The 25030-nt window shown below is 39.8% G+C and overlaps 1 protein-coding gene across 1 annotated transcript; it reads left to right on the forward strand.

The window, feature by feature from the left end:
• The first annotated feature begins 10 nt into the window (after positions 1-10).
• On the forward strand, positions 11-23965 carry LOC133517354 (ATP-dependent RNA helicase SUV3 homolog, mitochondrial-like). The gene is made up of 15 exons (XM_061850650.1): positions 11-573; positions 950-1070; positions 3128-3296; positions 3661-3844; positions 5160-5237; positions 6286-6377; positions 7941-8080; positions 14783-14917; positions 16138-16244; positions 16879-17072; positions 18845-19024; positions 20244-20392; positions 21831-21929; positions 22501-22630; positions 23444-23965. The coding sequence occupies exons 1-15, from the start codon at positions 147-149 to the stop codon at positions 23546-23548; spliced, it is 2310 nt and encodes a 769-aa protein (XP_061706634.1). The 5' UTR covers positions 11-146; the 3' UTR covers positions 23549-23965.
• Positions 23966-25030: the final 1065 nt, after the last annotated feature.

Consider the following 25030-nt stretch of genomic DNA (forward strand, 5'->3'; position numbering starts at 1 on the left):
TAGTGTTTTTTTCTTTAATCGGAATAGTTTTATTTGACAGATGACCATTGACATTGACACAATATTGACATTTCTTCAAACCATAATCAGCAATGTGAAAGATATTGCATTAAATTCTTAGTCAAATTATTTTTGTTGTATTCATTATGTATAAAGGCTTCACAAGAATATTGGCTCTTTATTGTACAGAAAAGGTGCAGCCTTGTGTTTCTCCATTTATAAGAACAAATGTGTTATGTACTCGTAAAGGGAAGTTGGGGTGTATAGGTTATGTTTTTAAGAGGACTAAGAAACACGACCGCGGCGGACCTTCAGCTTTATTTGTGCCTGTACCGGTGAAGCCGAATCCTGATGACATGAACATAGGCGAGGAGTTCACAGGACGATTGAAAAAACAAGATTTACTAAAGATTTTGAACCGGTTTTATCAAAAGCCAGAAATACGCGTTTTAGCGTCTGAGAATGGCTTGGATGACCAGTTATTGCATCAGGCATTCCTGTCCTTTAGAAGACATTGTTTAGAACATGATCTGCCGCCTGATTTACACATAACTATAAGTGATATAATTCAAGGTAAAATCTAATAAGAGTAAAAAGACATTTCAGTTGATTGTTGAATGAAAAGTCTGTCGATATTGTTGCATATTTTGACGACCAGTCTGGTCTAGTCGGTAGTGACCCTGCCTATGAAGCCAATGGTCCTGGGTTTAAATCCCGGTAAGGGCATTTATTTGTGTGATGAGCATAAATATTTATTTCTGAGTCATGGGTGTTTTCTATGTATTTAAGTATTTATATATTATATATATTGTGGTCTAAGTACCCACAATACAAGCCTTATTGAGCTTAGTGTGGGGCTTAGTCAATTAAATGTGGGGTGAGGGGCTTGTGGGGCTTAATTAATTTGTGTGATAATATCCTATAATATCTATTATTATTTATTTTTCAGGTGCTGGGCATGTAGATGACTTGTTCCCCTATTTTCTCCGCCATGCTAGATTAGCCTTCCCACATTTAGACTGTTTAGATGATTTGAAGAAAATATCTGATTTAAGAACTCCAGCAAACTGGTAAGTATACTCTGTATCTTTAGGCATTTAAATAAAAGCAAACAAAATCTACCCTCAAATGTCTCCTTAAGCTAGTTGGGGGTAGATGAAAACATTATATGATCAAATAATGTAGGTTAAAGTCAGGTCGTTCAGTGACATGTCCAGGCGGTTATGTATTTGAATGGTTAACCAATAAATGTTGTAAATACCTGAAAATTTACAAATTGTTTGTTTACTTTTATTTAAATACCTAAAGATACAGAGTTATAGTTACAGTCAACAGCTAGTAAAGATATAAAAGTGTCACTTTTAAATGTCTTGCTATGCTTATTAAGTTATTACTATTCTATTTTCAAAAAGTAGTGTTAGATTTATTATGGTTTAATTAAATGAAGAATTTTATTCATCACTCAAAAAAAAACAGTCCTTAGCAATCACATACACAATGAAAATAAATTAGTATTACAACTCTACATAGCGACACTCAAATTCAAGGGACCGGACGTTTTTAGACACTATAGTTTTGTTTTTGTTATGAAATGAATACTAAACCAAATATAGCCAACAAATGTTGACGTTATAAAGTGAATTGTTATATTTAGTGACCTTATTATTATTATTTGTATGTCTTTCCCATCACGGAATCATTGGTGTTCCGGACCTTTGGGAGGCATGCGCGGAGCCGAAGCCAACACGTAGAGGCCATTTTGACACTTTAATGAAATGTAAGGGGTACACCGAGTGGATGTTGCCCTTGCCCGTGTCATGGGACGCACGCAGAGGCAGCACCCACCAGGGTGTAAGGATTATTTGAGAGTTGGTGGAATCTAAAATGAACTGGGCTATTGGGTGAAAGCGATGGACTAAATACTGGGCTATGGGTTAAAAAACCGGACGCCTGCCTAATAAAACTAACTAACTAACTGCTTTGGCTCAGCGATCCAAAAAGAATCTTGGCCTCCGAAACGAGAGAAGTAATAAAGGTATTCAATTTTATTTCCGTGGTGACTCGCCCCCACAAAAAGCGACATCTAGGATGGCTCAAGGGCAACACGGTGTGAGCAGCTCAGGGGTGTTGAGAGGTGTACGCCGTTTTCTACCCAGTGAGCAGCCACTGTGCCAACTCACGTCTCTCAATTTTTCACTTCCACCCCTAGAGCTTATATACGACTCCACTCTGGCCGGCAGGCTGATTATTATTATTATGTCTGTCTTTTACAAATTCTCGGGACCATGGGGTCCCGGACATTTGGAAGGCGTGCGTGGGGCCGAAACCAACACGTAGAGCCCCTTGTAATAAGACAATTTACTCTAAATGTAACGTGACACCAACCGACGATTATGCCTGTTCACACTAGAGCAGTGCACCCAAGGATAAGCCCCGGTTAGTCTAGGAGTATTGTAAAAAAAAAGGTACCAAAATAAACTGGGCTATTGGGTTGAGTTGCAAGTGGACTGGTAACGGGACTATGGAAAATACTATGGCACCTGCCCTGATCATGTTTTTAAAAACACGACAAAATGGGCAGGTGGTGACTTGCCAACTCACAATATGGGTCCCCGAAAACGGCCGCTCGTACGGAGCGACAAGGGGACAACATTGCGTGAGCAGCTCAGGGTGTGGAGAGGTGTACGCCGCTTTCTACCCAGTGGCTGTAAGCAGCGACTGTGCCAACTCGCGTCTTATGCAAATTTCACTTCCACCCTGCGAGCATATAGCTCTGACACCCCATTCTGGACGGCCGGTAAAGGCAAGCCAGAGGTGAGAGTCCTGCGGCCCCTGCTCAGTGTTCACTCCAGCCGGCCAATCAAGGCAAGCCGGAGAGAAGGGCCAGACCGACTCTCGGGGGTTATTATTATTTATTATTTAGTTTTAGGCAGGCAGCTGATGCTGGTACGTCTAAATCAGAGTTCACTTCACGATTTCACTATTTCGATAGTTTGTCAAGATTGTTTTTAAATTGATTCACACTACAAGAGTTCACAACTAAATCATTCATTCTTTATATGGAGTTTACACTGTATCTTCATTACTAATATATGTTCATATTTCCGTCTTTATGAACTTTGTTCAGGTACCCTCAAGCAAGGAGTATGAACAGAAAGATAGTATTCCACGCTGGACCAACTAACTCCGGAAAGACATACCACGCCATGGAGAGGTTCCTAGAAGCAAAGTCTGGCGTTTATTGTGGTCCGCTCAAACTGTTAGCCACCGAGATATATCATAAGTCTAATAAGAGGGTGAGGATACTACTGATGCTGCATTACTTATATTGACTAACATTTTGAAACCCCAAAAACAAGTTTTTTTGGGTTCCATACAAAAAAAGGGTAAAACGGGACCCTAATACTAAGACTCCAATGTCTTGCCGTCCATCTGTCCGTCTGTCACCAGGCTGTATATCATGAACCGTGATATCTAGACAGTTGAAATTTTCACAGATGATGCATTTCTGTTGCCGCTATAACAACAAATACTAAAAAGTACGGAACCCTCGGTAGATGAGTCCGACTCGCACTTATCCGATTTTTTTAGAGGTTTTTAACTAGTACAAGTACCTACTTCAGGCACCCCTTTTATATATCTTTATTTTTATTACTCCAGGGCACCCCCTGCGACCTGATCACTGGTGAGGAGCGACGGCATGCAAGCCAAAGCAGCTCTCTCATCGAGTCAGACTTAGAATCTACCTCGGAGGCTTCAGACCCACTTATAGAGATAGAGACAGAGCTAACACCGTCCAGCCACACTGCCTGCACTGTGGAAATGACCTCACTCAATAATACTTGTAAGTCTCATAGAATTAGACCCAGAATCTACCTCAGAGATCTCAGAGACACTTATAGAGATAGAGACAGAGCTAACACCGTCCAGCCACACTGCCTGCACTGTGGAGATGACCTCACTCAATAATACTTGTAAGTCTCATAGAATCAGATCTAGAATCTACCTCAGAGATCTCAGACACACTTATAGAGATAGAGACAGAGCTTACTCCGTCCAGCCACACTGCCTACACTTTGGAGATGACCTCACTCAATAATACTTGTAAGTCTCATAGAATCAGATCTAGAATCTACCTCAGAGATCTCAGACACACTTATAGAGATAGAGACAGAGCTAACACCGTCCAGCCACACTGCCTGCACTGTGGAGATGACCTCACTCAACAATACTTGTAAGTCTCATAGAATCAGATCTAGAATCTCCCTCAGAGATCTCAGACACACTTATAGAGATAGAGACAGAGCTTACTCCGTCCAGCCACACTGCCTACACTTTGGAGATAACCTCACTCAATAATACTTGTAAGTCTCATAGAATCAGACCTAGAACCTGCCTTGGAGACTTCAGACACACTTATAGAGGTAGACACAGAGCTAACACCGTTCAGCCACACTGTCTGCACTGTGGAGATGACCTCACTCAATAATACTTGTAAGTCTCATAGAATCAGACCTAGAATCTACCTCAGAGACCTGAGACCTGAGACACACTTATAGAGACTAAGGTAACACCATCCAGACACACTGTGGAGATGACCTCACTTAATACTTGTGAATTGCTGAAACAAATATTGAAAATAAAAATAAAAATGATTTCTAAAGTTCTATGAAGAGTTAGTAAACAGATTAAGTACCAACGGCACATACTTTGAATCGTTTTTGGATGCAAAGTTTAGAGTTAAAATATTAAATTAATTAGTTAGATCAGGGATTTTCGAAATTTTTGGACCAAGGAACAGTGAAAGGGTCGAATAGTGCGACATTTGGCTCTTCGCACCATAGTTGATAGACCCCTGAGTTAAATATAGTCTGTCAAGCTATTTCCGTCAATAGAATCAAGCGGCAAATTTAAAAATTGTACGCGCGAATGGTAATCGCATGGACAATTTGAAACTAGCGCCTTCTACTGACTAACTTGTTTGACCGACTATATGTAGATGTGTGTAGGAATTAAATGTGCAGAATGGCTCTCCATTCTGCACAATTTTCCGGCGTTGGTGGACAAAATAACGAGTCGAGAATGCCCTCAGTATTGAGGAAACGAGGAAGGAGATGTGTGTGAATAGATATCCTTACCTTTGTATTTATTATTTTCAGATGAAGTAGCAATAATTGACGAAATACAAATGATAGGAGACAGAGGCCGCGGCTGGGCATGGACGAGAGCCATTTTAGGTATGTATATTTCTGTTCTTGTCACATGATCACTGTCAAGTATAGCAGTGTACAGAACTATACAAATATCATATCATTTATTCCATTCAAATCGTTGGCTGTATGTAATATTTCCTTTGTCAGTTTAATCTTAGTGAGCAAATTTAAAAAGTTAGAGCAGCAGACAATAATGTAGGTTTCATACTAACTCCCTACATTTGTCGCGAACGTATTGCGAACCAGCTAATATTTGCCAACGTCATGGAGTGTCACGTGGCGCTAGTAGTCACGTTTAACTTAAGTAACCGCTTCTAGGTTATTGGGATTTTTTGAAGGAAGTTGAGAGGGTAGATGAGAACGACAGTAGGAAAAAGGAGGTTGTGTGCGAACAGATCGACGCGGCAGTGATACTTGCTTTTAGATCAAGTCAAGAACGTTCTTATGGTGTTATTAGAATAATGATATGTCTCTGGTATATTATGACCAACGTTATCAGTACTCAGAGTGAACAGTGATCCAGTGAGGCTAATATGATCTTAAGGTAAACTTTGTGTGAGGAATGGGGTCGCTATAAGGGGAGGTTTGGAGGCGACTATTAAGCTCAAGAAACCAGGTGGATAATCATGTGATACTCATGTTATATGTAGGTAATAAAGTCGGACACCAGCACAACTCATATCGTCATCTCACTAACATCCAGGCCTCGTATAGGTATGTAGTACATTTACATTATATCGCTTTCCAGTATCCGTAAAACCATTAGCTCATTCGATAGGTTAATAAGTATGGTGAGCTTGACGACAACATTACTTCTTGGCCTAGGTCAAGAAGTAATGTAAGGAGCCATAAATAAGCAACTTCATGTCTTCATTTCGTGACATTAACGCATACGTTTCGGAGTATGTTTGGGAAAAATAAATTACATTGTTCTTTTATTTTAATGGTTTATTCTAAGGCGTTTTCACATTGGGTTTTGATCCGCACGCCGCTCTGATGACAGCGTGATAACCGCGTGAAACTGTTATAAATCGGTATTCTTTTTTTACGACATATCTATTGAACATTGCAGGATTACAGGCGGACGAAATACACTTATGTGGCGAAGCCGGCGCGATAAATCTAGTCGAAGAGATATGCAACACGACGGGCGAAGAGTTAGAGGTAAGTTTTATTTTTTTCAAATAAAGCAGTTGCTTTACGTATATAATAGCAGGCACGACAATTATTAAACCATTCGAGGTGGGGTCTCGAGATTTGGAATATATATATTGGTGCCCGCGAGGAAACGGAAAATGAACCACGTATTCCTGAGGTCATAAGAAGGAAATACTCCTATTCTAATTTAAGTGAATTGCTGCAAAAAAATTTTTTTTTTTTTACTAATATAACAAAAAAAAAATGGATAAAATTTGTCCATTCAAAGGGTTCCTTGTCACTTTGATATCAAGAAGGCAGTCTAGACTAGATCCCATAGTAGCGATTAGCCATCAAAACGGCGTTATGCACTGAAACACAATAAAAATACGATTATTTTTAATTGGTATTAACTCTGAAACCAGGCGAATTAAAAAAAAATTACATGACATTTTTGTCTCTAAATACGATCCGCGAATCCGCGAAATAACTTGCTAGTCAATCAGTACTAACACGTTATATTTACTTGCGTATTTTTCGCAAAAAAAAAAAAAAAAATATTATCTATAAAAAAGGTCACCCATCCAAGTACTGACCCCGCCCGACGTTGCTTAACCTTCGGTGATTGGATAAGAACCTCGAGATTGGAAAGAAATATTTATTTTATTCTGTTTTTAGTATTTGTTGTTATAGCGGCAACAGAAATATATCTGTAGAAATTTCAAATGGCTAACCATCACAGTTCATGAGATACAGCCTGGTGACAGACGGATGGACGGACGGACGCAGCGGAGTCTCAGTAATGGGTCCCGTTTTGACCCTTTGGGTACGGAACCCTAAAATGCACAGATTTTAAAACAGCTGTTGCTGCATATTATGCATTTACCCAAACATGCCTCCAATATATAATGTTTTGTGGGGCAATGGCACAGATATAATCCAATTATTAATACTGCAAATACTGCATAAGGATTCTTACAAATATTAAAACCTTTGAAACCTGTAGAACTCACTTTAAAACTTTAAAAAAATACCCTGTTCATATATTCCAGAAGCTAGTAAATTTGTCTGCAAGAACCTCAGTTTATATACAAAAAAAAAAAAGACCGCCACACCTTCTTCCTGGCGTTGTCCCGGCATTTTGCCACGGCTCATGGGAGCCTGGGGTCCGCTTGGCAACTAATCCCAAGATTTGGCGTAGGCACTAGTTTTTACGAAAGCGACTGCCATCTGACCTTCCAACCCAGAGGGTAAACTAGGCCTTGTTGGGATTAGTCCGGTTTCCTCACGATGTTTTCCTTCACCGAAAAGCGAAGCAAAAGACCGCCACACATGTGCAATAAATCTCAGACATAAAGATAAAATAGCCATACCCTCAAGTAACTTGCAAATTAGTAATAAGAACCCTCACGAGATGACTATAGGAATTTATAATTACCTTCCCACATAAATAATTGAAGAACAAATATACACAAAATTCGTTACTAAGCCAAAAATCTACCTAATAGAGCGCTATAATTTTGCTTTAAATGAATATGGATTTCCGCAAAGCAACTTTCTTTTAATTATTGAAAACTTGACCCACTTCAGGTGCGAACATATAAAAGACTAACAGAGCTTAAAATAGAAGATTGCGCACTAGCGTCGCTCGACAACGTGAAGCCCGGGGACTGTATAGTGTGTTTCAACAAAAACGACATCTACAGCGTCAGCCGAGCCATAGAACAGAGGTCAGTCCTAGAGGCAGGTATCCTTTATTTCTGTAGCATATGTACTTGACTACCCTTAGGAAAAGCCAAGCCGATAAAGCCTTGAAACTGTGTTCTAGACCGTCTATGCCTGCCCCGCCTGCTGCAGCGGACGCCTGTTGTTACCTCTGTGTTTATGTATTACGTGTGTCTCTCTGTATATGATTATATGTATTATGATTAGACTCCATCCATGGAGTCGCAAAATTACATGAATATTTATATCTAAAAAATACGTATATGTTAGTTTTGTAGCTGCCCCCAACGGCTTATCGTTTGTCTATTGTTAACTAAAACCGCGCGTGCCACTTACCTGCAAAAAGGGCCCGGTCACTTTAAGCGGTTATTTAATTAGAACTCCTATGGTAACTGAAATAAGATTCAAAATGAACAAATGGAAAAATAATTTGTGATTTCTTATGTGGTCCCTATACGGTTACTGAGTGCCGGTTACTAGGTAGCTCAGGTACAAATTAACGACTATAAATGCTAGTATAGTTGTTAGCTTTGTAGCTGGCCCGCAACGGCTTATCCTTTGTCTATTGTTAACTAAAACCGCGTGTGCCACTACCTGCGTATAATTCTAATTGACACCTGAGCGCGGGCTAGTCCAACGCTCAAAAAACCAGTGTAGGTACGCTCTCCGATTATAGTATACGGGGGTTGCTGAGGGATGAAGAAACGGAACACAGCGTTGTTCATAGGGCGTTTATTCCAGAACTGATTTTTACATAATTACCCACATGTTATTTTCATACAGTAGTTGAGTCTACCCTAAATACATATATGACACCCTTACACTTAAATTATGCTATATGTATAGGTACTAAACTTATTTACCCTTATTATTTAATACAATGGGTAAGTGGCTAATATAAAAGGGGATCACCGTAGTGATCGACCGGTGGTATATTTCGACGAGGTCTATGCACTGACGACGGTCCGGGTGGTATCGGTGGTGGTTGGGAGATTCCCGGATGGTCCATCGGACTCGGCCACGCCAACGCTAAAACTGGTGGTCGCGCTCTAATTTGATCTACATGCCTCTTAAACTTAGTTGATAAATCGTTTTCCTTTACCACTAACACGGTCCTAGAACCTATCACGGTATCCACCTTCCCTTTAAGCCATTTCTCCCCCGAGCTGTAATCCCTAAACCACACAAGGTCTCCTATCCGAAACACCCTATCGGTACCCCCCGCTTGTTGCACCTGCCGTTCTTGTGCCGCTTCCACACGCTGCTCGAGCCTGCGCCCGGGCCGTAACATGTCCAGACGGCAACGCAATGCCCGCCTTTGAAGAAGCATGGCCGGTGTTTGTCCAGTGGTGCTGTGAGGAGTATTCCTATACGCCATCAAATATTCCTGAAGAGCTTCTTCCACGTCTACTTGATCCCTAACTGCCTTTTTGAGCGCCCTTTTGCATAACTTAACAGCCGTCTCGGCGGCCCCATTTGATGCCGGGTGATACGCTGGTGTAAAAGTATGAGTAATCCCATAATATCGCATGAAGGTGTCTACCTCTCGGCTAGTAAATGGAGGCCCGTTGTCGGAAACTACCTGTTTAGGAAAGCCAAATCGTGCAAATATCTCCCTTAGCACTTTTAAAACCGCCGCTCCTGTAGTGCTGGTCATTAAGAAAGCCTCTATCCACTTCGAAGACGCATCTATTAAAATCAAAAAAGTTTTACCGTGCCATGGACCCAAAAAATCAACATGCACCCGCGTCCATACCTCCCCGGGGTACTCCCACGGCTTAACAGGCGCGCGCGGGGGCGCCGGCGCCTCCGCTGCGCACGTGTGACACCCCGCGCAGCACGCCTCGATGTCGGCATCGATACCGGGCCACCATACGTAACTTCGGGCTACAGCCTTCATTTTTACTATCCCTAAGTGTCCTACATGTAGTTCCTGAAGGATTTGTTCCCTAAACACTGGGGGAATAATAATCCTATAACCCCACATAACGCAACCCGAGTCTAAGTATAACTCATTCTTTCTTATAAAATAGGGTTGCAAATCGGTGTGTGAGTTGTGAGAGGGCCACCCTGACTGTAAGTATAAAACGATTTTGCTCAATAATATATCTTTTTTTATCTCCTCACAGACCTGTTTGTGAGTGATAGGTAAAAAATCATCAACAAAATTAATATAAGTGCACTCCGGTTGTTTCTCCCCAACCTCTGCCTTGCGCGGCAACCTCGACAATGCATCGGCGCCATTTTGACTGGTACTCACGTACTGTATATCATAGTCATATCCCGATAGGATCACCGCCCACCTTTGCATTCTCGAAGCTGCCATCACTGGTATACCCGACTTGGGGCCGAAAATAGCAACGAGGGGCTTATGATCTGTTTTAAGAAGGAACTTGCGTCCATACAAATATTGATGGAATTTCTTCACACTAAATATAATAGCTAAAGCCTCTCGATCTATTTGGGAATACCCGCGTTCGGCCGCGTTTAGTACCCGCGAAGCGTACGCAATCGGTCTTTCACTTCCGTCTGGCATCAAATGGGAAATGACCCCGGCTACCCCTACGCTACTCGCATCTGTGGTCAGCACCACCGGCAACCCCGAGGAATAGTGCACTAATACGGTGCTACTAGCTAATAATTTTTTTACGTCGCAAAATGCTTCACTACATTGCTCGGACCATTCAAACTTTACTCCCTTTCTTAGCAACGCATAAAGAGGTGCCAACTTGGAACTTATATTTTTTACGAATTTTGCATAATACATGACCATACCTAAAAACGCACGCAACTCTGTTACGCAAGTAGGAGTAGGTACCTGCTCGATAGCTTTAATTTTGTCCGGATTTGTATGGATGCCCTCTTTATCCACCACATACCCTAAATAAGTGACTGACGTGGCGAAAAATTTGCATTTTTCTTTTTTAATTTTTAAGCCAAACTTCTGCAACCTATCTAGCACTTTATGCAATGTTTCTATGTGCTCTTGGTCGTTCTTCCCGGTTAAAATAACATCGTCTAAGAAAACTCCTACTCTGGGCAGATCGGCAAACATCTGCTCCAGTTTTCGCTGGAAAATGCCAGGACTCGATGACAACCCGTAAATTAACCTATTATATCTATACAACCCTCTGTGCGTGTTGATAACGGTATAGGCTCTAGAGCGCTCATCCAGGACAAACTGGGCATATGCCTGGGACAAGTCTATTTTGGTAAACTTTTCCCCCCCATTTAGCTTGGTTAACAAATCCTCTACTCTAGGTAATGGAAAACGATCTACCTCAAGGCATTTATTTAGTGTCGACTTAAAATCTCCACATACCCTAATGGTTCCGTCCGTCTTGACGACGGGTACGATCGGCGTGGCCCAGTCCGACGAGTCCACCGGCGTGATGACGCCGTCGCGCTCCAGCTGGTCCAGCGCGCGCTCCACCGGCTCACGCAGCGCGTACGCCAGCGGTCGCGCGCGCAAGAACACGGGCCTCGCACCCTCGCGCACTCGCAAGCTCACCTCGCCACCCGTATACCGACCGAGCCCCTCCGCAAATACTTCACTGTATCTGGAATTAAGTTCATTCAAGTTAAACCGTGCAGTGACCTCGACGTCATGACATGACAACTCGTCCAATTTGAACCCTAACTCACGTAGCCACATCCTCCCTAATAATGGTTCTTTGCCTTGATGTACTACATACAATTCCAATGGCTTGCATACATTTTTAAACCTGACATTTACTATGATTTTTCCCATGGGTTGCTTTTTTTTCATTGGTATAATAACACATAACAATATCACTATTATGTAATGGCAAATGGGAACACAATTTAAAGTACAAATCCCCATTTATACAAGAAATAGCACTCCCCGTATCAACTTCCATTTCGACAAATTTTCCCTCTAATTTTAACGGCAACATGAACGGTTTACACTGGTAAATATCGTTTACATTAAAAACATTGAAATGTACCTCATCGCTGAAATCGCTGCTTGCTTCGTCTTGTGCTTCATTTTTGTATGTACAAACGCTCATCTGTAACCTGGGACACATCTTCTTCAAGTGCCCCGGCTGGTTGCACACGCGACAAACATAATTTGCGAATTTACAACTCGATGAGTCATGCGGCCGACCACAAACACTACATTCCGGCCCCGATGAAGTACGTGGTGCTGCTTGCTCGGTACGGCGCCAATCTCGTTGTGCCTGGCCCTGGCGCCTGGGTCCCAAAGGTCGTGACGCGCTGTTGCCCGGCGGTCGCGTCTCATTGTTGTTTGCCGACCGGTATGACGTCACAACTCGCCTGCCGCGCCATGATTGCGCCGATACCGCATGACAACCACTCGACGTACTCGGGCTGCCTTCCATGCTTTTTCCATGCATCCCATCCTCGTCGCCAATATAGTATACGGGGGTTGCTGAGGGATGAAGAAACGGAACACAGCGTTGTTCATAGGGCGTTTATTCCAGAACTGATTTTTACATAATTACCCACATGTTATTTTCATACAGTAGTTGAGTCTACCCTAAATACATATATGACACCGATAACGCGCCTTTGTTCCGCATATCGAGGTCACATTTTAGACTAGATCGGTAGCGTTCGACTCGGCAGCACTCGGTAACCGTATAGGTACCACACAAGAAATCCTAAATTATTTTTCCATTTGTTCATTTTAAATCTTATTTCAGTTACCATAGGAGTTCTAATTAAATAACCGCTTAAAGTTACCCGGCCCTTTTTTTGCTGGTTAGTGGCAGGCGCGGTTTTAGTTAACAATAGACAAAGGATAAGCCGTTGCGGGCCAGCTACAAAGCTAACAACTATAAACAGAATAAACGATTGGGGTATGGTGTAGGAGGATCGTTTCTGAAACACACCATTTTTGTTGTTTTTTCTTTTACTATCGTAAATAATGTGTTTACATAAGTATGTTTTGTTAGATACAAACATACTTATGTAAACACATTTTTTTCCGATCAATACTTAATAAAATATTGGGGTTCTTTCAGTATATCTCGGTAAATCGATCGATCGATCAACTGGATTTACATCTAATGAAACCTGCTACAATTAAAAACCTCATGGCATCTAGTTTCTTTGCTCCCCTGCCTGCAGAAGATTAGCATAGGTTTAATTTTAATTATTGATTTAAATAAGAAACAAATTACTTCTTTCTTTTCTCATAGCATGTTTTGGCGTTTGTAAAGTCTTTAATTTTGTGCTAACCTGTAATATGACTACCTTTGTATCCTGTCTGTGGAAACCTGTAATTGGCTTCCCTGATACATATTTATGTTAACCTAGTTTTAGTTTATTAAGCTGTTGGTTTTCCGAATAAAATAAAATAAAAATAAAATAAAATAAATATTGATCGGAGAATAGAAGTGAAAATAACATAACACTCTTATTAAACACATTCTTTACGATGGTAAAAAAAAAAAAAAAACATCAAAAATTTTGTCTCAAAACCGACCCCCTACCAAATACTCCAACCGTTTATTTAGTTTACCAGAGTTAATTTAATTTTTACATGTAATATTTACTTTGACTTAAAAAAAAATTGTTTTGCCACTGCATAGATTCTAGAACCACGGGATGGTACCAAAAGTCCTAAGTCTAATTACATATGATGTTGTGCAATAAAGAGGATCTGTATTGTATTGTATCAGAAATCTGTCATTAATGATGGCATGGCCTCACTTTGTTATTTATTTATTTATTTATTTAATCTTTATTGCACAATACATGAAGGTACACATGGCGGACTTAATGCCTTAAGGCATTCTCTACCAGTCAACCAATGGGTTAAACCAGAAAGATTAAGTAGGTGCAGTGTCTTTTAAAGTAAATGAATTTGTAACCGAGACTATATATGAATATAAACTATATATTGATAAACTTACACATATACTTAATACAAATAAACATACATATATTAATACATACATTATATATATATATATATATATATATATATATATATATATATATATATATATATTATTGCAAAGCCTTGCTAAGTGAGTTTGGTTCGACTCTATGCGAAGTAACATAAAATAGTGTCAATATTTTATGCCAGCAGCAAAGTATTTATCTGTTTTATTTTTTATCCGTATATCTAAAATAATTTATTTTCGCAGTAATAAAATAGTTTTAGGAGATATAAAACAGTTTTATATTTACTGTAAAAGTTTATAGAGCCAGACCAAGTTAAGTTGGCAGCGATTTTGATAGCCCAGACAGTGCAAGTGTTATTTAAAACGTCAAAATTCTATGAAATTATGACATTTACTTGACACTTGCATCGTCTGGGGCAAGTGTCAAGTAAACGTCATAATTTTATAGAAGTTTGACGTTTAAAATAAACCCGTGCACCGTCTATAGTCTGTATCTTTAGGTATTTAAAAAAAGGTAAACAAACAATTTGTACATTTTCGGGTAGTTTTAATATTTATTGATTAACCAACCAAATACAAAACCGCCTTGATCTGTCACTGAACGACCTGAATTTAAACCTACTTTATTTGATCATGTAATGTTTTCATCTACCCTCAACTGCCTTAAGGAGCCATTTGAGGGTAGATTTTGTTTACCTTTTTTTAAATACCTAAAGATACAGACTATAGCCTATCAAAACCGCTGCTAATTTATCTTGATTCAACTCAATGAAAATGAACCTAAGTTTGAGATATGACAACTTCTTTCAGGGGCCATGAAGTTGCAGTTATATACGGAAGCTTACCCCCCGGCACTAAGCTAGCCCAAGCCAATAAGTTCAACGACCCGGACAGCTCATGTAAAGTCATGGTGGCCACGGATGCTATAGGACTTGGGATCAACTTGTAAGTACCTTTAAAAACATATTTATAACCCTTTAAGTAACCCTTGACGATGGCAGGGCCGTCATGTAAGGACTGGAGGAGGTGACCCCTAAATACCTGATGGTAAATAATCCAACACGTAGATACAACGACCCGGACAGCTCATGTAAAATCATGGTGGCCACGGACGCTATAGGACTTGGGATCAACTTGTAAGTACTGCTTAGAACATATCTATCCCCCTATGATGATGGCAGGGTCGTCATGTAAGGACTGGAGGAGATGACGACTAAATACGTGATTGTAAATAATTCAATTACTTAGATAAAAAACAATATCACTCTTCTGTCTATTGGTGGGCCTTATGCCTTTTGTAATAAGGTCCACTGACAATGACACGGACAGTTTCATTTTGGCCACGGACGCTATAGAACTTGGGATCAACTTGTAAGTTTTTTTTATCCTGTAAGCCTATGTACGCCTGCAACTCCAGAGGAGTTACATGCGCGTTCATCTTGTACCTTTTAGAACAGATTTTTTTGCGAAGAAGAATTATTTATTCCGACAACAAAAAACATACATCAGATTCAGGTTTTACACACATACGTAAACTAAACGTAACCTAAAAAAATATACATTAATAGTGAGTATTATAATTCACTAATATAAAACGCGAGAACAGGGCAGCACGAGCAGTTTTTTAAACTTTGAAGTCCCCCCAATAATAATAGGGTTGTTTCCAATTTTTTGAAACGCTTCTTATTACGTTCTATATTAACTAAAAGTTGCCCTAAAATTCAACTTTTATACTAAAAACGGCTTTAAATATGTTAAACTAACAAAATATATTTTGACAGATGCTTTCGCGCCCAAAACGCTCTTTGAAAATTGTGTGACGTCACAGTTTACGGTTTGACACATAACTACATACACACGTAGAAGATACGAACTGACATTTGTCATTTGTTGTTTATCGCCTAACTGTCAACAGTGTCAATCGGAGAGTTGTGACGTCATTAGAATCTTCAAAGACGTTTCGAGTTTGGTCACGTGACGTGTGCCAAAAGATATTTTAAATTCAATATTTACAAAAATATGGTCATTACAGGTTCCCTAAAAGTAGTTTAACATGTTCTTATAGTCCAAAAGAATTTATTGGGATACAATTCTGCCCTAAGATTTGTAGATGGAAACAATCCTATTCCCTTCTTATTTGCATTTATCTATTTTTCTCTTTTTAGGAGTATTAGAAGGATAATTTTCTACTCGCTAATAAAACCGGTAATAAACGTAGACGGCGACAAAGAAATGGATGTCATAAGTATATCACAGGCTTTACAAATCGCAGGTAAGAATATTTTTAATTCCGTAATCAACAGGTCCCAATATGTGCAGGTCTTTTGGACTAGTTAATTTTTAATATAATTTAGTATCTTGTCAGTTGCCATTTTGTCAAATTTGAATGTAATCGAGCGCAAAGGGGTTTTGAGCTTCTAAGATTGACTTATTTTGCAAAAAATAGTTATTTGTTTTACAAGGGGGCAAAGTTGTTGTTTAAACGGTCGTGCTAATATTGATACCCGAGCAAGTGAAAGATTCCAAAATTGAACCACGAGCGTAGCGAGTGATTCAAGAAGTGGAATATTGAGCGCTGCGAGGGTGTCAAGGCACGAGGGTTAAACAAAATTTGCCTCCGAGTGAAACACAACATTTTTCACCACACCAACGCGAGGAAAATAATAACTATGAAATAGCAAAAAAAAAACAAACCAAATCAAATCCAAATGATCATATATATCATCCAAAATCATCATTTGAAAGTCAATTCTACCAGCATACATAAGGAAACTACTTAAAATTTGCATCTGATTACTTTGCCCCACATGTGGATAAAATACAACTTTCTCATTAGTTTTTGAACAGTCAAGAGGGCCTTTACCAGTTGGTGTGGTGAAAATGTATTTTTATGTATTCCGGAAAAGGTCGCGCCGGTCGATACGGCAGCGCCTGGGAGACCGGATACGTCACCACATACAAGCCGGAAGACCTGCCAACACTTAAGGAGTTACTCAGCAAACCTCCAGAACCGGTCAGCCAAGCCGGCCTCCATCCCACCTCTGAACAGATGGAATTATACGCGTACCATCTACCTCACGCCAGCCTTAGCAGTCTCATGGTGAGTTCGGCCTTCGCATTTTTTATTATTATTACGATTGGCCCTAGTCACACCTGATGGAAAGTGAAGACAGGGCCTCAGATGGATCTCACCGGTTCAGTAGTAGCCTATTCACTCTTATAAAGAGACCGAGGTCATATTTATCAGGGAAAACAGATGGCGGGAGCGCATTCCATTCTTTAGCCGTCCGTACCAGAAAAGAGGAGGCAAACCGTTTCGACACTTTATTAGACTTGATTTATTAATTATTTAGACACTTGTACTATTTTTTTGTATTGGACCACTAGTCTCTTGCAGCTCGGCCTCTGGCCTCGCAAGTACGGACGATTCCGGCTTTCGGCCCTACGCGAAATTCGGCCTTCCCATTGTAAGGATACTGTTTATTTTATTTGTAATTTTGTCATTATAATACATTTTTCTAGATTAAAATAAGCTAAGTATACTATTAAAAGTATTTGTAACGATCGAACACGAAGGGTCACGTGATCGATCTCTCGATCTTGAATATTGAACGATCATTCCGGAGGTGAAATTCAAACGATAACCGTCGATCAATATTACGAGTGGTTACGTTGATTGTATTGTGAGCAGGTCAGTACGTTTTGATTTGTTAGAACTTAGAACTCGAGACAATATAATGCTTGTCTAAGTGTACCTACTGTCGTGTGGTTAGTTAGATTGAAAGTGGTTATATTCATTGTGCCAAATAAATGTATTTGGATTACACCTACCGTTATTTTAATATTATGGTCAGACCCCTTATACCCTTTAGACACTTGTACTATTGTCTTGTATTTGAGCATTCACCTCACGCAGCTTAGCCTTCGGCCTTGCATGTAGACGCATCTCTCCTGGACGCTTCCGGCTTTCGGCCCAACGCGGAGCTCGGCCTTCGCATCTAGACACTTTTTAGGTACTTGTCCTATATTTGAGCACTAACCTCCCGCAGCTCAGCCTTCGGCTTCGCATCTCCGCGGCCCTGCTCGGAGCGCGGCCTTCGGCCTTCGCCATAGCTCCCACATAAACCATTGCGGCTGTGCTGCTGATATAACTTGAAAAAAAATGAAAATGAAAAAATGAAAAAATATTTATTTTCCTTATAAAGTAAAGGTTTACAATTTGACATAAGTGGTTGGAGCTTCCTTTTAGGTGAATGAACCTGTATCAGGATGCCCTGCTCCTCCATAACATACAGTCTTTTTACTTAGTAGTAGGGAAATATTCCATAAGTACATGAAAGATTTATAGCTATATTTATTATATATATATATATATATATATATATATATATATATATATAATATATAGCGGTGGTGGCCGAGTGGATATGACGTCCGACTTTCAATCCGGAGGTCGCGGGTTCAAATCCTGGCTCGTACCAATGAGTTTTTCGGAACTTATGTACGAAATATCATTTGATATTTACCACTAGCTTTTCGGTGAAGGAAAACATCGTGAGGAAACCTGCATGCATCTGCGAAGAAATTCAAAGGTGTATGTGAAGTCCCCAATCCGCATTGGGCTAGCGTGGGGACTATAGCCCGAGCCCTCTCGCGCATGAGAGGAGGCCTGTGCCCAGCAGTGGGACGTATATAGGCTGAATTATTATTATATTATTATATATATATATATGCTATTTGATTTGTGTTCTAGCCTAATTAATATATGAATATATGAGTGAATATACGATACGATAACTTACTCGCATTTTTGGTTGGGTATTAACGTAACGTATGATTTTAAGCTTAGAATTATTGTAACCTTGTTCGCAGGACATATTCGTCCACCTCTGCACCGTCGACGACTCACTATATTTCATGTGCAACACTGAAGCATTCAAGTTTCTAGCGGAGATGATCCAACACGTCCCGTTGCCGCTGCGAGCGCGCTATGTGTTTTGTTGCGCGCCCATTAACAACAAACTGCCTTTTGTGTGTGCCACGTTCCTAAAGGTCAGTCACACGACTTACTATACTTCATGTGCCACACAGAAGCATTCAAGTTTCTAGCGGAGATGATCCAACACGTCCCGTTGCCGCTGCGAGCGCGCTATGTGTTTTGTTGCGCGCCCATTAACAACAAACTGCCTTTTGTGTGTGCCACGTTCCTAAAGGTCAGTCACACGACTTACTATACTTCATGTGCCACACAGAAGCCTTCAAGTTTCTAGCAGAGATGATCCAACACGTCCCGTTGCCGCTGCGAGCGCGCTATGTGTTTTGTTGCGCGCCCATTAACAACAAACTGCCTTTTGTGTGTGCCACGTTCCTAAAGGTCAGTCACACGACTTACTATACTTCATGTGCCACACAGAAGCCTTCAAGTTTCTAGCAGAGATGATCCAACACGTCCCGTTGCCGCTGCGAGCGCGCTATGTGTTTTGTTGCGCACCCATTAACAACAAACTGCCTTTTGTGTGTGCCACGTTCCTAAAGGTCAGTCACACGACTTACTATACTTCATGTGCCACACAGAAGCCTTCAAGTTTCTAGCAGAGATGATCCAACACGTCCCGTTGCCGCTGCGAGCGCGCTATGTGTTTTGTTGCGCGCCACGCCGCTTTTGTGTGTGCCACGTTCCTCAAGGTACAATTACTTCACTATATACTGGTATCTCTGAACTGTAGAGATATTTCATGGCTAGGCCATTAAAAAAAATCCAAATACCGAATGGATCCAAATATTAGGTACATGTCATTATAGAAGGAGGAGAACAGCCAGACATACGAAACCATTTTACACCAAATTGGGGTTCCAAAATGGGGAGGGTTTTAGCTTAGTAAAGAAAATGGCTTGATATGTTTCGCCCCATAATGAAATGCTTTATCTAGAACTCTTCGTGGTGCTTAATCGATGCATACGGCGAAATGTAACATGTCGCGTAAAGAATGACTCACGCTATACCGGGCCGGGGCCAGGCCGGAGCTTCCGGCGCTGTGTTTTCTATGGAAAGAACCACGTGATCACCGATCAGCCGTCATAGAAAATGACGTGTTGGACGCCTCGGTCCGGGCCCGGGTCGGTCTAGCGTGAATCATCTTTTAAACTTTTTAATTCACGTAAGTCCCCATTAAAATACGTGTAGTGGGATATTTAAAATTTAATAATTGGAGGTGACTTCTTAATTTAAATTATTCGCGATAAAAGTCTAAAACTGCTCCTTTTATGACAGATGGTCCGCCAGTACAGCCGAAACGAGCCAATCACGAAGAACTGGATGTCCAACACAGTTGACTGGCCCCTACCGGCACCGAAGACTATTATGGACTTGGTTCATCTCGAGGCTGTGTTTGACGTACTTGAACTTTATCTCTGGCTGAGGTAAGTGTTCAGATATTTATGAGCAACGATCACCAGCTGAAAATCCTCTAGCTCTATACTCTGTATCTTTAGGTATATAAATAAAAGTAGACAAACAATTTGTACATTAAGCTTAGAATAAATTAAAAAGTGGGAAAAAAAATCGCAGTTTAAATTAATTTAGTATGGGTAGCACATCGTTACTGGTGAATTTCCAATATGACTTGGAACTCCGGTAGCCGTCTAAGAAGTTAATGTTCTTACGGTAGATGTCGCTAGGGACCCATATGGTGGAAAATTTGCGGCCTATGGATGAGGTCTTGGTGGCTCAGATGGCAGAGCGCTGGAGTATCGATCTAGAGGTCGTGCGTTCAAGTCTCATCCAAGACAGTAGTTTTTCCATTTTTAAATTTATTCTAAGCTTAATAGCATCGTTCGCAGACGTTTCTGCCTGTTAAAAATTTATTTAATTTGTATATTTTCGGGTAGTTAAAACATTTACTGGTTAATATTTGATCATGTAATGTTTTCATCTACCCTCAACTGGCCAATTGAGGTTAGATTTTGTTTATTTTTATTTAAATACCGAAAGATACAAAGTATAGTCTATGCAAGTCTAATTTCAAATTGGATTTGGTGAACATTAAGGTTTTACAATGGGGTTGGCAACTGTCAAAGGTTTGCATAGATGGCGCCATCATAGCTTGCCCCTGTCTCTAGTTTTGTTCTATGAGATTTGGCTTAAAGTACTGGAATCCAGGTCACAAAATTCCAAAAAAAAACAAGAATTTGACACAATTCTAGGGATTGACAGGGCAAGCTATGATGGCGCCATCTGTATAATACTTCGACCGGCCAACCCCATTAAAATCAAAACTTGATTTCACTTTAAGAAGACTTGTGCAAAATATTATAAAATTATAAATAAAACGTGCTCAGCTCAATCGAAGTGAAAATTTATTGTACAAGACAATATTCATTAATTAAATTAATAAAAGTACGAAGTGGAAGTCAAGCGGCCGGCGTAAAAGCGTCTAAAAATATCCCATAAATATTAACGTATATAACAAATGTTTTTTTTTTTTACTACGGCGGTGGTAAACAAGCATACGGCCCGCCTGATGGTAAGCAGTCTCCGTAGCCTGTGTACGCCTGTAACTTCAGAGTATTACATGCGCGTTGCCAGCCCTAACACTCCGCACCCTGTTGAGCTCTGGCAACCTTACTCACCGGCAGGAATACAACACTATGAGTAGGGTCTAGTGTTATTTGGCTGCGGTTTTCTGTAAGGTGGAGGTACTTCCCCAGTTGGGCTCTGCTCTAGATCTGGAATGACATCCGCTGTGCTGTGCCCTACCATACCCATATCTCTCTTTTGAATGTGTATTAATTGGCACTTGCCTCCTGCCAATGTACCAATTATTAAAACAATATATTATTTACATTTTTTTTTTCTCAGTTACCGGTTCCCAGACATGTTCCCCGACGTGAAGCTGGTCAGAGAAATGGAGACTGAACTGGACGCCATCATTCAGCAGGGCATTTTCCAAATTACCAGGTATATAGGATATTTTTATCAATATTATTCATTACTAAATTGTCACTAACTTCGTCACCGAAGTAGCACCGTTCATATTCATATTCGTTTATTTGTATTAATTGACAACATTTCATTTATATAAAACCTGAAATTTTACATATGATTTGGGAGTATTTTGCTTCCGGAACTCTGCAATATATTAATATAAATTTAATATGGCTTATTACAAAAAATACAAAAGAATTTTAAAAATGTTGTGAATTTACCAATTCTACGGCACAATACGTGAAATGCCATTGTCATTCATCACGAAAAAAATTAGCTGTCATAATATTGGATTTGACATTGTAGGTCATGTCGCCTCTGGTCCTGGAAGCGGTTGCTGGTCCATATGTTCCTCGGAAACTTTCTAAATTTAGCCTAACATATTTAACTACCTCTAGAATCAACAATGAAGGTAGCGTTAGAAAATGGAAGTCCATAAATAACTGACGAGCTGGTGCCACCCGTGCCATTTTTCTTGTAATTTTCTTTTGTATGATGAATGGTCTGTCCCTGTCTGGTCTGTTTTAACTGTTACCTATCGCAGGTTACTAAGGAACTCCGAGCAAGTGCTTCGAGAAGACAGTGTGGACGCCGCACACGCGAGACATAGAAAGCCGAGAACGCACACGAGAGACGAGACCAAGGGGAAACTCTCAGAAATGCTCGTCTCCAAGGTTAGTAAAATTATATTTTTTTTTGCAAGGAAAGGGCAAGCATTTAAACACAATTTCAGTCATGGTAAGCGAAGGCGATGGAACACGTTGGCCTAAAAGGTGTCTATTCAATCTCGATTTGAAAAGATCCAAATTTTAAGTTTCTGTGTTTCTACATAATGTCTAATTAGGTGCAGTTACCAATTATAACATTTTTACAGATAAAACATTATTCTAATAAAACAGGTTATCTCTATGCTGGCCGTAATTTTCAGTTTTTGAAAGCATCATAGAGGCTTTATGACGATGTGTGTAGATTAAAAAGCCGCTTTGGTTACACTTCCATACTTATTAATTGGGTACTTGAATTATGTTGAATATTATAACAAAATTTAGCTAAATGGATAGAAAATGAGCCATCCATTATAAAAAGTAGAATTTAAAAAGACATATTGAGATTATACAAAAAATACAAGGCTCCTAAGTCTCATTTTTATTTACCTTTCAAAAAGGAAAAAGTTAATGCATTCGATTCCTTACATTTTATTAAAAAATAAATTGTATAACAACTATATACATAAACACAATATTTCAGGGTCTAAATAAGAATTTTCTTGATCTTGGACAGACTAATGTAATGTGACGTATCATGTTAGAGGCGTTTCAATCGTCGAGTGCGAGCGTCAGACTTTAGCTCTCATTTCTGACCTTTGTGTTGCTCAAATACCATGAGTCCTATATAGACACTTGATCCTCAGGAAAATCTAGATCGATTGACATTATTTACAAAAACCTGTCAAGTAGCCAATTACCAATTTACCTTCTTTATTCCAGGGTCTAATAACACCACAGATGCTCAAGAAATTGCAACAAGAATTATCTACAGATAAGAAACCGGACACCGTCAGAGCGAAACCAAATAGAAATAGAAGAAAATGAGCGGGATAGTTGTACAATTTGTCTGTGCTTGAGAGATGTTTTTTGTATACATTTGTTTTTCTACCTTTGTGTGACAGTCGGTATTTCCCTCAGAACAAGTCTCGCGAAACACAAATATATTTAGACCCTCTCACTCTAAACTCCAGGGGCCCATTACTCAAACGGTACTAATACCGTTGTAATGGTAACTCATACTTCTTAACAGTTCGTGGACTAATATTATTAGTCTAAACTAACAATATACTAATAATATTACACGTACACGTTCAACGCAGCTGGCCAACTTTATTGTCACGCGTGCAATAGAGTATTTAAGAGCAAGTTCGGCCTGGCCAGCCACATTAGGGCTCATGCTAGACAACGTCCATAATGTGTTTATTTGGGGTCGCCGTCATCGAAAACGATGAGGACTATATATTATGTATATACTAATAATATTAGACTTATTAGTATTCCGTTCAAGAAATGGGCCCCCGGTTCAATATTCGAACATAAGAAGGAAGAATAGATTTGCGATCCAAGCGAAATAACGGTACATTTTCTATGAAATTCCATTTCGGGAGATAGCGGATTTGATGTCCATCGCTACAGCATAATATAAGGTGCCCGTGAGCATTGCGAGAGATTTTAACGGTGCATTCCTGATGGCAACAGAAGCAAAAAATGTTATATGACTTTTTGTGAAATTCGACAAAAAAAAAGGTTTTTTTCCCCTTTTTTGAATACCATAAAACGTAATTTTTATTGATAAACATATAACCTAAAATTAACAAAAAAGTTTTTCTTTATTTGGGGGTAGCCTCTCGAATACATTTTTTTAAATTTTTCCATGTCAATCAATAGGTATGTCCAGACTAGACCTCAAAGTGGCAATACCGCAGTCAAAGATGTGTTTTGTACCGAATTATGGCGAAAGAATGATTTCGAAAAACATTTAATGATCTCTGAAACTAGGCCTAATCCAGAAAATTTTAGTTTCTAAATATTAGCAGGAATGCTTAGTTAAAATGTCTCACAATGCTCACGGGCACCTTGTATATTCTAGGTTTATAGGTTCCGGTTTATGTAAAAAAAGAGTTGTGATGATAGTTTTGAATGAAAGGAAAATCTATAACTCTAGTTTTTCATTGTGTCAATAATATACTACAAAACATAGCGAATGGAAAATGTTTAGAAGTAGAAAAACATTTTCTCTTTTTATATGGACGGTATGTACAGTCAAGTGCAAAAATATGTATCGAAAGAATCGTCTCATAAATATGGTACTACGCTTTATTACACTGGAATAAGATGCTATGGGACATATTTTTTTGTAAGATGTGTACACCCATATTTTTACACTTGACTGTATACATGGTATACTTAAGAGGCTGTCAATACCTAAAGCGCGCACACTGTCTATTTGTATCAGAGTAAATGAGATAGCACTGTCGCATGTTACTGGGCCTGGGCAAGGGAATAATAAGAAAAATATTTAAATAA

Source organism: Cydia pomonella, chromosome 4 (genome assembly GCF_033807575.1).
Source record: "Cydia pomonella isolate Wapato2018A chromosome 4, ilCydPomo1, whole genome shotgun sequence".
Lineage (NCBI taxonomy): Eukaryota > Metazoa > Arthropoda > Insecta > Lepidoptera > Tortricidae > Cydia > Cydia pomonella.